The following is an 11,954-nucleotide window of genomic DNA, read 5'->3' on the forward strand; positions in this document are numbered from 1 at the left end:
AAGCATATTTAGGACGGAAGCGTCACTTTTAAGATGTACCGTATTCTCGTTTTTCGGTTTTTAAAACACTAAGAAGGCTCGACACACAACATGAAACGTTGCTCGAAGTATCACCAGGGGCTCTACACATTAACTACACCGGTGCACAAGTGCTTTAATTCTGCACCTTTTTCAACATCATGGTCACAGGCATTTCTTTTGGCCACTATAAGTGCAAGTGGCTAAGGTGATTTGCTATTCCTTGCATCTTGACCAATCATAGCTGTGTTACAGGTCTGTGGGTTTGACTAGACCTACTTTCATTTTTAATTTTCACCAAATGTCAGTTTAAAAAAAAAATCTAGTTCTCTAACATATGTTTTGTTTCTTGTCACTTGAAGAATTACATAATAAGAAGTATAAAGCGGAAACAGAAGTAAGTAGATGATCGGAGTGGAGTGCACCCTCTCGCTCTTGTCCTTACTCTTCGGCTGAACCAGACAGACTACAGGAAGGGCAGTTTGGACATCAGTGTGTGGAGCAGAGATATTTCATTATCCCAGGAAACATGACAGGGGAGACCACTCGAGGGGTAAATAAACGATATTTCTGAAGCATTTTAGCACATTTTCATGGTTATATTAGTTAATGTTCGCTAGTTAACCCACAGCGACATTGACTTTAACGTAACTTCGGGAGCAATAACGTAAACTTAGCGAAAGGTGACACTAACGACGCCTCTTTCCTACCGTGGTAAGGTAACGTTACCGTTATTTTTGTTAGACAACGAGCTACAACCTCGTTTTTATCAGAACGAGCCGTTCTCCGACCTGGACAAATGGCATTGTTCTCTATGAGCTGCAATGAGACTTAAATGCACAGGGACCGTCTACAAAGTGCAACACCAGGGACATAAAATATATACATTAGCTTCGTTATTTTATAGTGTCACCAAAATAACGTCACTGCTGGTTATACTAGCTAACACTTCCTTTTGAAAAATAAGCATAATGTTAGGCATCATTTGGGGAAGAATATTTAATATTATACAGTGTAAAGTAGTGTCACCAAAACCATACATAACTACTCTCCTGCTGGTTGTACAACAATTAAATTAGAAAAATAATGGTATGCATAATTTTGGGTATATGTAGGCTATTGGGAAAGAAGGTTGTCTTGTTGTCTAACGTTGAGGCATCGTTTTTGTTTTAATAACGTTTCGCTGAGGGCTTCCGTCAACGATTTAGTTTTTTTAATGACAGATTATTTTCTGAAATAATCGATTATTTGTTTGGTTCATAAAATGTAAAAAAAAAAATGGTGAAAGCACAAGATGACGTCGTCAAATGTCTTGTAACCTTAACATTTTAGAAGCTGGACTCAGAAAGCCTAATTTTTGTACTTTTTCTTTTTCATAAAAAAAAGAATACTCAAACCGATTTAATCAATTATCAGAATAGTTGGCGATTCACTTAAAAGTTGACAACTAATCAATTCATTAGACTAACACAAACTAAGCCGGTCATGTTAGCAACAGATCCCAATGGACTGATGCTAGGTGTTAGAGAGTTGAAGCTATATTTTTGTGTCAAAGACCAACTGGATGCGTGAGTAGTATTGACATTCAAAGGAATATATCTGTCTCGGAGGCTACGGTGTATTTCACAGTTAGCCATTATTGTTTTGCGGTTGTAACTTAGTTTAGTAGGTGACACCAAACAACAGCTCATTCACTGTTGGTGATGGGAAATGTGTGTGTGTGTGTGTGTGTGTGTGTGTGTGTGTGTGTGTGTGTGTGTGTGTGTGTGTGTGTGTGTGTGTGTGTGTGTGTGTGTGTGTGTGTGTGTGTGTGTGTGTGTGTGTGTGTGTGTGTGTGACCAAGAGTTTGTTTGATATTTCAGTGCTCAGGTCCCTGACATCACTGCTATCTGTACATCAATTTGTCAGCACTGGAGACATTTTGTCCCTCGTAAGCAGACCGCGAACAAAAACAACTAAGTACCCTGGGCTGGACATATTGGCCTTGATCTAGACCCCCTCCCTCTTCTTTTACACACACACACACACACACACACACACTCGACACACTATCTGAGCCTTGTGAATCATGATATAAGTCTGATCTTTAACATTTGGCTCCCGAGAACCATCAGTGACAGTCTGGCCTGTAGGTCTCAGGAAGGTGGCCGTCAACCTCTGGCAACCCAAGGATGGCATGTGACGTGAATAGCTGATTAATTCCTTACTAGTCAGTCGATAAAGAATGAATCGGCAACTATTTATTACGTTTTGTAAGTCATTTTTCTAGCAATTTTAGAGTGTAAATGCCGCAAACACATGCTTTGTAAATCTTTACAACCACTCCCAGAAAAAAACCACGCAGGCCTGACTTGTTCCACAATCCGTATTTTCTTGCCAATCAACTTGCCATCTTCAACGTGTAGCTTGCGAGCACAGTGTTTGTTGTGTCCCAAACTGAACGGACTTTGATAACGGCAGCGCGCACACACGGCGGAAGGTGAGGGGCGTGTGAGCCACGTGCCGGATGACAGGCAATTCTCCAGCAGCGGTGGCAGCAAAAAACTGTCCTGTCCTGTTAGTAGTGTCCTGGGACAGTCAGACACTGTCCTGTGACTCCCAGACACTGTCCTGTGACTCCCATGACTGTCCCGGGACAGTCAGACACTGTCCTGTGACTCCCAGACACTGTACTGTGACTCCCAGACACTGTCCTGTGACTCCCATGACTGTCCCGGGACAGTCAGACACTGTCCTGTGACTCCCAGACACTGTACTGTGACTCCCAGACACTGTCCTGTGACTCCCATGACTGTCCCGGGACAGTCAGACACTGTCCTGTGACTCCCAGACACTGTACTGTGACTCCCAGACACTGTCCTGTGACTCCCATGACTGTCCCGGGACAGTCAGACACTGTCCTGTGACTCCCATGACTGTCCCGGGACAGTCAGACACTGTCCTGTGACTCCCAGACACTGTCCTGTGACTCCCAGACACTGTGATTCCCATAACTGTCCTGGGACAGTCAGACACTGTCCCGGAACACTCCTCAGGACACTACTAACAGGACAGAACAGTTTTTGCTGCCACTGCTTCTCCAATTATCCTAGAAATGTACTGTCGTTGATCCTGAATATCGTGGAGGGGATTCTCATGCATCTCATCTCCCCCCTTTAAGTTAAGGTTGTGTCTGCATCACATGGCTCTGCTCCGAAGACACCCACATCCCGGCTCATCACTCCAAACAACCAGATCCTTCAGCTCACTCAGGTACCAAACGGTTGCCAGGCCGTCAATCACAGATTGGCTCGTATCCACGGTGAAGTAGCTGTCTTGATGAATGGGATTGTTTTTCTGCTTTAAGAGAAGGGAAGCGCAGAGGGCTGTTATGGAAGACGCTAGTTTGCATCTCTGTGGGTGTCCCGGTGGCAGTGGGTGTCCAGTATGCTGTGTCCCAACCCAGAGACAGGAGGAGGATGAAGATACTGATTGAAGGATTTGGTCGCTTCTGCAGGTTTGCCTTTTTTTTTTTTTTTTTAATCTTTGTCGACAGATGTACCGTATCAGTTCCGATGCTGAGCTCGTGTCATTGGTTTCTGTGCCAGTTTCTTACAACATTCTTTCCTTATTAATGTTTTTTAGAATTAAATGCATTTTTTTTTTGTTGTTGCTTTTGCTGTATTACCATCTTAAGATTCAGTGCGCTTAAGCAGCCATGTTGTGGCTGCAGCTTGTACAAAAGCCTTTCTTCTCCTCAAACGAATTCCCGCCAGTTACACAGTACAAAACGCGATACATATGAGCCCGATTTACCAAATCAGACTCCTTATTGTGATTCACTCCTGTTGCTGTTCATGTCGCGTTAACAATTCAAACTGTATGAAGTCTTAGCGAGCCTCTTACCTCTGTGTCCTCAGATCTCTCTCTGTGGGAATGTTGATCTCTGTGGATTACTGGTGGACCACCAATGTGACTCTCCGTGGCCAAGATGAGGTAAGTTCTCAAATCAGTTTTTAGGCTCACCATAGGAGCTGCCTAATCTGAAGCGGGGGGGAAAAAATCAATACCGGCAATAATTAGTTGCACTCCTAAAACCAATGATTGCCGGTCTACTTGTGACATCAATTATGTACAGCGAAAATGTTCAAACACGTCCTTTTGATTGTTTTTACATGAGCCACTAAAATGCAGGAGCATTAACGCAACGTCATTCACACAATTTAAGTCATAATGCAATATGGAGAAAATCAAATCACAATGTTTTGGACCAAATACCTCGGTATCGAGGCAATATTGTAGGGTTGACCACAATGCGATTTTTCATACATAAATAACAGTGATGTGGATATAATAACAAGTCAGTAAAGGCAGATAATACAACAGCTACAACAGTCTGGTAAGTTCAGAAAGGGACATCACTTTACTGTAATGCAGCCTTTAAAACCAGGAAACGACACCACTTGCATTCTATTATGATATTCAAAATCTAAGATAACATCTAGCCTCATCTATTGATATATTGCCCGGCCCTAATATCGCGTAACAAGTCCCCATTTCATATCTGTCTAGGGACCTTTGTTGCCCATCATGCCCCTCACTCGCCACACTTTCCCGTTATGTACAGAAATAAGTTTTAAGAAATGCCCCCAAAAATGCAATTAATATATGTATATAAAAAAAAAAATTGTTTGGTCACACGTTTCCTTGCTTTCGATTTCCGGCACAGTGGGTGTTAATATTGTACTGCTGCCCCAACCTCCTCCCCCCCCGCTAGAGCAGTCCATCCTACCTGGCCGAGATGTCGGCCTGCCATCAGAGGGCGGCCGAGTGCATGGTGGAAGGAGCCATGAGCAACGGGGGGCTGTACATCAAACTTGGCCAAGGGCTGTGCTCCTTCAACCACCTCCTCCCCCCCGAGTACATCCGCACCCTGCAGATACTGGAAGACAAGGCCTTAAACAGGAGGTCCAACGAGGTGAGAACACGGCAACACGTGGCGCGGCGCTCCGTGAAAAGAGGACCGCTCCAAATGTCTCAGGATGGTGCGTTTGTTTTCTGCAACAGGTGGACGTTCTCTTCCGGGAAGACTTCAACAAAACCCCCGAGCAGGTTTTCAAAACGTTTGACCACGAACCCATGGCTGCCGCCAGCTTGGCCCAGGTTCACAAGGCCGAGCTGTTCGATGGGACTCCTGTCGCTGTGAAGGTGAGCTCTGATTCAGAGAACCAAGTCAACGTTGTATGTACGGTACTTCCGGGCACTGCGCAGAATCCGATCACTCTGATCCAGGTTTTAAGTTTTAAGCAGTGCCGTGTGTTTTAGCATTAGCCACCATGAAACGGTGTCCTAGTTTTCACTTTCAGTAGGGGGGAAATATCTTCTGCCAGCTACTTGAAAAATGACTTTTGGTCTTTTTTGGGGGGATGGACATCAGCATAATCCTTCTAAAGCCCATTTTATGCTTCTGCGTTAAATCGACGCCGTGGGTACGTACGCGTAGCCTCGTGAGACCGTCCTGATCTCGCGAGCCCCAGTTTTCTACTCGCAGATCAGTCTGGCGTCTTGAGATAGAGAAAATTTGGAGCCGCTCGCCAAACGGCCGACCAATCAGCGTTGGTTTTGAGGCGGGTTTAGGTATGAAGCAACAAGAAACGACTGTTAGTCTAAACAACGTGGCGGCTTCCACGGATGAGATGAGCGTAGCGATCGCGCAAGTTTTATCAAAATTAGAAAGTATTCCTTCATTGAAAGAAGAGCAAAAAACGGCACTGGAGGCTTTTCTCCGGGGGAAAATATCTTTTTGCTCTTCTCCCGACTGGTTTGGGCAAGAGTTTGATCTGATTGGTTGATTTGGCCCAACAACAACACAGGTGGTGATAGAACCAGGATTTTTGCCCCTTCCCAAAAGTTCTCCAACGGAAAGTTCCCAGATGGATATGCCGAGCAAATGCGAAGCAATCCATCTGGCGGAGTCAGGTCAACGTACGCAGACCCTACGCCAAAATTGTAACTACAGGTCGTGGCTTGGTAGCGTTGAATTTCCCCCTACTCATTTCCTGGTTCTCCTGGGCTCGCCGCCTCTGAAAATCTGACGAAAATCTTTTAAACTGACCTTTGTCGATCAAAAAAAACCAGACAGATTCAGCAAATGCACAGCCCATTTCTCGCTTAAAATGTTTTCAGAAACACGTTTCGGTGAACTATTTTAGTAAAATACAAGATCGTATTCCGAACGAGCCGCCATGGCGGTCGGTTTTGAAATTCGGGAGCAGCCGGACCCACTTGACGCGTTCGTCCAATCAGCTGCCGTGTGTTGCGCTCGTCATGCTCATCCCGCTCGTCCTTTCCGGTCAGTGTTTAAACACTCGACTAACCATCAAAAGTGGGCACTACGCCAGGAAGTGGTCAGTGCACATTAGCAGTGTACTGATGGTAGTATGCCGAATGAGACCCAGCCTTTGTTTCTCCCACTATGCCGCTAGAGTCGGTACCTCGCTCCAGAGCTAATCCCTCGCTTTACCACACACTCCCCACGCACACACATGCCAGCCCAGCTGTTCTCTTATAGCGATACGCTAGAGCTACGCAGACACCGGCGCAACCCCCGCCACAGGGGGGGGACACTCAAAAGTCAACGCTGCGGTGGCCAATCAGGTAACCGGAGATCAGACTTGTCGGTGTGTTTTGAGTTCTGGTTCGAGGCAGTGTTAGAATCCCGTACAGGAAAAAAAGGAAACTGACTTTATCGCCGCCAAGGGGGTAAGCTTCGCTTCAGAACTCGAAACTCCGATGGCGCCATTTTGTTGCTAAAAAGGTATCGCCTCTTGTTAGAATTCCACTGACCGCCATTTTTTTTTTACGTCACTTGACTGCGAATAACTTTACATCTGAAGCGTTTAAAGACTCTATTTGTCCGTTGTTTATTTCTAAAGAAACACGACAATGTATAAAAGGCTCCATTACCTTGTACCTCACGTTATGGCTCTGTAGCAGACGTTTTTGTAAAAATAAGCTAACAATTGTGTCATAACCAAGTGACTTACTGTCGCACAGTAGAGGAATTACCGTATAGTACAGGAGAAGCTCGCAGGCAGTTTCGACTTACATTAGCTGTTTAGGTTTAATTCCTAATGTTAACTAGCATGTTAGTTAGCAATAATTAGCCTGTGCCCATCTTATCTCCTTACATATACCTACGCTCTCCTTCCAGAGCAACGGGGTCTATTGGTCCATTATATATATTGTCAATGATCGCCGCTACAGGGAAATTTCAAAACACGAGAACACAACAGGACGTCACACAAAAGGGCCATTTCATTGACACCCGCTGAACCACCCTGCGGAAAATCACTTTTTTGTTGTTGGTGTGAATGCCCTGTTAGATCCAGATTTAGTTCTAACCTGGTGCCCACAGGTGCAGTACATTGACCTCAGGGATCGGTTTGACGGCGATATCAGGACGTTGGAGATCCTGCTGGACGTCGTTAAGTTCATGCACCCCACCTTTGGATTCCGATGGGTTCTTAAGGTCAGTCGGTGAAACGGTTGTACTTCTCGGTGAAAAAGGTGCTGTAGGTAGGATTGGGAAGATCCAGGACTTAGCCAAAGAATTTCAACATCGACAACTTCTTAGTCCCTCCCTTTCTGCTAAAGCCCAAACGGTCTCCTAAGCCCCTCCCCCTAAAAGGGAGAATGAATGCGTGCGCATGAGCAGTGATTGACACGCAGTTAGACCCCCGGCCCTGATTGGTGCATCTGAACAGGGACCAGTGGATTTTTCCAAATCACACTACAGGCTGTAGGTGGTGCCAGAGGAGCTTTTTTAAATGACCTGCTTCATGTAGTTCTACTGGAACATAGGGTCAGTTTCAGCAAATATGACAGAAAGTTCGTTTTGTAAGTCTTACCTACTGCACCTTTTAAGCTACAGTATACGTATATGTCCGTGTACAACATGTTTATCCTAGTATTGGTATTTATTGTACTTCCTGTAGGACTTGAAGGGTACTCTGGCCCAGGAGCTGGATTTTGAGAACGAGGCCAAGAATTCCGAGAGGTGCGCCGAGGAGCTGAAACACTTAAGTTTTGTCGTTGTACCCAAAGTCTTTTGGGAGCAAACTAGTAAGGTGAGGTGATCATCAACCGTACAAAACAACTGGACCGACCTCCGTTTTTCTTCCCGTGGCTAAAGCTTTTCTCTCCAATTTCAAAGAGGGTGTTGACAGCAGAGTTTTGCGACGGTTGCAAAATCAACAACGCTGAAGAAATAAAAAGACAAGGCTTAAGTCTGAAAGATGTGAGTTGCTGCCCTCGACACAGCAGACCGTATTCAGAGCGGAGTATTATCAAAGGAACACTGTCTGGAAAGAAAAATGACCTATCAAACGTTTGTTTTTCAGACTGCGGACAAACTGATCCGAACATTTGCTGAACAAATATTCTACACCGGGTTCATCCACGCTGACCCTCATCCTGGAAATGGTGTGTGTGTGTGTGTGTGTGTGTGTGTGTGTGTGTGTGTGTGTGTGTGTGTGTGTGTGTGTGTGTGTGTGTGTGTGTGTGTGTGTGTGTGTGTGTGTGTGTGTGTGTGTGTGTGTGTGTGTGTGTGTGTGTGTGTGTGAGAGAGAGTGAAAGAGTGAGTGTGAGAGAGAAGAGGCGCAATTCAGCCCTGCACTGTCCGTGTCTGATTTACTAAACGATATTGTAACTTAAAATAAAACATTTAAATGCTACATTGTAAAGGAACACGTCGACTTATTGGGACTTTGTCTTATTCCCCGTATCCCCCAGAGTTAGAGAAGTCCATACATACCCTTCTCATCTCCGTGCGTGTTGTAACTCTGTCTGATGCACCCACCGCTAGCCTAGTGACAAAATAACGCCAACATGTTCCTGTTTACATGTTGTGATTTGTATAGTCACAGCGTGTACAAATAACAAGGTCACATGAGACACAGCCATCTTCTAACCGTATACATACTGGGAACTATATTCTCTGCTACTTCTGCTACTTGGGCGGAGTGATTTGCTCGCAGCACCTGAGAAGCCCCGTGGTGAGGAGCAGAGAGTAACAACGGTGCTTTTCAGGTGTTGCGCTAATCACCTAAGTAGCAGTGCTTCACCTTCTGAGAATATAGTTCCCAGTATGTACACGGTTAGAAGACGGCTGTGTGTCATGTGACCTTGTTATTTGTACACGTTGTGACTATACAAATCACAACATGTAAACATGAACATGTTGGCGTTATTTTGTCACTTATTGGGAGCAGTAGGCTGGACGGAGCCGGTTACCTCCAGGATCTGTGCTAAGCTAGGCTAGCAGTGGGGGCGTCAGACAGAGTTACAACACGCACGGAGATGAGAAGGGTATGTATGGACTTCTCTAACTCCGGGGGATACAGGGAATAAGACAGTAAGTCCCAATAAGTCGCCGTGTTCCTTTTTAAATGTTTAGAATTTATTAAATGCATTTATAATAATAGTGTATTTTATTTTAATGCATGACTGATATTTTTCTATATTGTTATTATTATTTATTTATTTTTTTAATCTGACGTACCCCCCTGCAGTACTCCAAACTTCTTGGGGAATTGCGCCAGAATTGTTTTTGGGCCCGGTCATTGCTCTATTTCCATCCCTCTCTGTCTCTGATTGAACTACAGAGGGGTGTATAGGATACAAAGTCATCATGCTTTTATTTTAGAGGGGCGTAAGCTAGAAGAGCCCGACCAACATATCGGATTAGCTAATATACATTTTTTGCACATGGTAGCAGTATATACTGTGTCGGTGAATAAGTAAAAATATATTTCAGTGCAGAAATACCCTAATGGTAATTTAGAAACAGTGTTGCTATTTTATAGTGTGTCCACCAGCGAGCACTGACAAGATAACTGAAAAGTCCTGCTCATTATAAACTATACCTTGGTCACAATAAAAAAATATATATTTAGTGTGTACCTCCAGAGAAAGAGGTTCTGCCACTAGACCTATCACCCAGAATAGCCTATCCTAAAAAATAAAATACCTTTTTCAAAAGCGATTTAAAAGAGATTACAGATTTAGTTCATCGGGCAGTATTATTGATACGTTCGGTGTGTTTGCAGTTCTGGTGAGACGGGGTCCTGATAACAAGGCAGAGTTGGTACTCCTGGACCACGGCTTGTACGAATACCTCAGTCAACGGTAAGCTTTGTCTGCTTGGTAAAAACCTGCTGAGAATATTTAGCGGTCCGCTCTAACTGTGCCCCCTCCCCTCAGTGACCGAGTGGCCCTCTGTAAACTGTGGCGGTCCATAGTCCTGAGAGACGAAGCGGCGATGGAGAAGTACTCCAAAGCCCTCGGCGTCAAAGGTCAGGACGCTTGCCCTTCTGTTTAAATGTAGTATGCCATGTGTAGTAGGATACAAGTGTTTTTGGTATTAAAATCCATAATCGGAGATTCTAATTGTCCCCACATGTCTAGGAGCGGAGGACACTAGCAGAAACAGTTCAAGAATAAATCATATATATATATATATATATATATATAATATATTTTTTTTTTTTAAATGAGACTGACAACAAATTATAGTGATCTTTACAAAAAAAGACACATATTTCATAAAAGGTAAACTTAAGAGCTACGTTTTTACCAAATGAAACAACTAGATAAATGAACAGCACAACAATGATTTGAAATAAAATTCCAAAACTTTGTTTTTTAATGCTTTTTCATGCTAAATGATTTATTTCCAAGAAACTTGTGAGCACATCTCTGGTAAACACGAGATCTAAAGCGGTGCTCTTGCATGATTCTTTGTGGAGAAACTCAGTTTAACAGATCAGTCCATTAAATCAACCGATCGCATTGGTCGACAAAATCCTAGGATTGCCAGTCGATTACAAGTTTCTTTAGTCGAGGACAGCCCTAATCGGAATCGTACAGTATCGGGAAGGAAAAAAAATGGTATCGGAAAATCTCTAAAGGTATCGATAAATCTCTAAATGTATTGATAAATCTCTAATGGTATCGATACATCTTTATCGGAAAATCTCTAACGGTATTGATAAATCTCTAATGGTATCGGAATCGGAATATCGGAACATCGCTAATTCGAACTCCATCTTGCTGTGCAGAGTACTTCCTGTTCTGCGAGATGCTGCTGCAGCGACCCATCAACATGCGCGAGCTGGGTCTGTCCAACATCCTGAGCCGAGAGGAGACCACCTACATGCGCGAGATGGCCAGCCACCGCTTCGAAAGCATCATGCGGGTGCTGAAGTCGATGCCGCGGCCCATGCTGCTCGTGTTCCGCAACATCAACACGGTCCGGAGCATCAACATCACCCTCGGGGCGCCGGTGGACCGCTACTTTGTCATGGCCAAGAGGTAAGTGCAGTTAACGGGGGAATTACCCATCCTGCAGCACCACATGATTTTCATAAATATGATAAATATGATACTAACATATAGCTCCAGGGACCGTTATGGTTGATACCAGTTAGTCAAGGACTTGGCTGGATTTGGACATGTTTGTGTTCTTGAAAAAGAGATTCACCCAGTTAAGTTGCAACACACTCCGGCCCCTTTCTGTTTAAACATGCACTTTGGTAGAATGAGTTCAAACTCCAACAAACGTGACCGTTTCTAAAATGATTTCGAAATTGCTGACAATGTATACGTTTGACCACTCGTAGGCCAACACAGTAGTAAATAAGTGGCCGGGTTTGCTCAGTTGGTAGAGCAGGCGCACATATATAGAGGTTTACTCCTCGACGCAGCGGCCGCAAGTTCGACTCCGACCTGTGGCCCTTTGCTGCATGTCATTCCCCCCTCTCTCTCCCCTTTCAGGTCTTCAGCTGTCCTGTGAAAATGCCCCAAAAAAAAATTATAAAAAAAACAAAGTAGTAAATAAATCAAGGTGTCAGCATTTTCCCAGTGTGGAGAAGGCTTTGAAACTGAATCTACACCTC

General features: G+C 44.3%; 2 protein-coding genes across 3 annotated transcripts in view; one reads left to right on the forward strand and one right to left on the reverse strand.

The window, feature by feature from the left end:
- The window catches only part of ctdp1 (CTD (carboxy-terminal domain, RNA polymerase II, polypeptide A) phosphatase, subunit 1), a 110,814-nt gene extending 106,836 nt beyond the window's left edge, over window positions 1-3,978 (reverse strand). The window contains exon 1 of one of the 2 annotated variants that reach the window (XM_028598324.1): window positions 3,904-3,978. The gene's annotated coding sequence lies outside the window, so the exon portion shown is untranslated. Of the gene's footprint in view, window positions 1-747; window positions 802-3,903 lie in introns of those variants that run through there. The other variant, XM_028598325.1, reaches the window with a different exon arrangement.
- Window positions 94-11,954, forward strand: part of adck5 (aarF domain containing kinase 5) — a 15,817-nt gene continuing 3,956 nt past the window's right edge. The window contains exons 1-14 of the mRNA XM_028598326.1: window positions 94-273; window positions 381-571; window positions 3,179-3,270; window positions 3,365-3,514; window positions 3,918-3,993; window positions 4,775-4,975; window positions 5,065-5,205; window positions 7,415-7,528; window positions 7,995-8,126; window positions 8,213-8,296; window positions 8,400-8,481; window positions 10,107-10,185; window positions 10,261-10,352; window positions 11,118-11,370. Coding sequence (XP_028454127.1) covers window positions 548-571; window positions 3,179-3,270; window positions 3,365-3,514; window positions 3,918-3,993; window positions 4,775-4,975; window positions 5,065-5,205; window positions 7,415-7,528; window positions 7,995-8,126; window positions 8,213-8,296; window positions 8,400-8,481; window positions 10,107-10,185; window positions 10,261-10,352; window positions 11,118-11,370 — 1,520 coding nt within the window. The 5' untranslated portion in view covers window positions 94-273; window positions 381-547. The remainder of the gene's footprint in view (window positions 274-380; window positions 572-3,178; window positions 3,271-3,364; window positions 3,515-3,917; window positions 3,994-4,774; window positions 4,976-5,064; window positions 5,206-7,414; window positions 7,529-7,994; window positions 8,127-8,212; window positions 8,297-8,399; window positions 8,482-10,106; window positions 10,186-10,260; window positions 10,353-11,117; window positions 11,371-11,954) is intronic.

This window comes from Perca flavescens, chromosome 14, assembly GCF_004354835.1.
Source record: "Perca flavescens isolate YP-PL-M2 chromosome 14, PFLA_1.0, whole genome shotgun sequence".
Taxonomy (NCBI): Eukaryota; Metazoa; Chordata; class Actinopteri; order Perciformes; family Percidae; genus Perca; species Perca flavescens.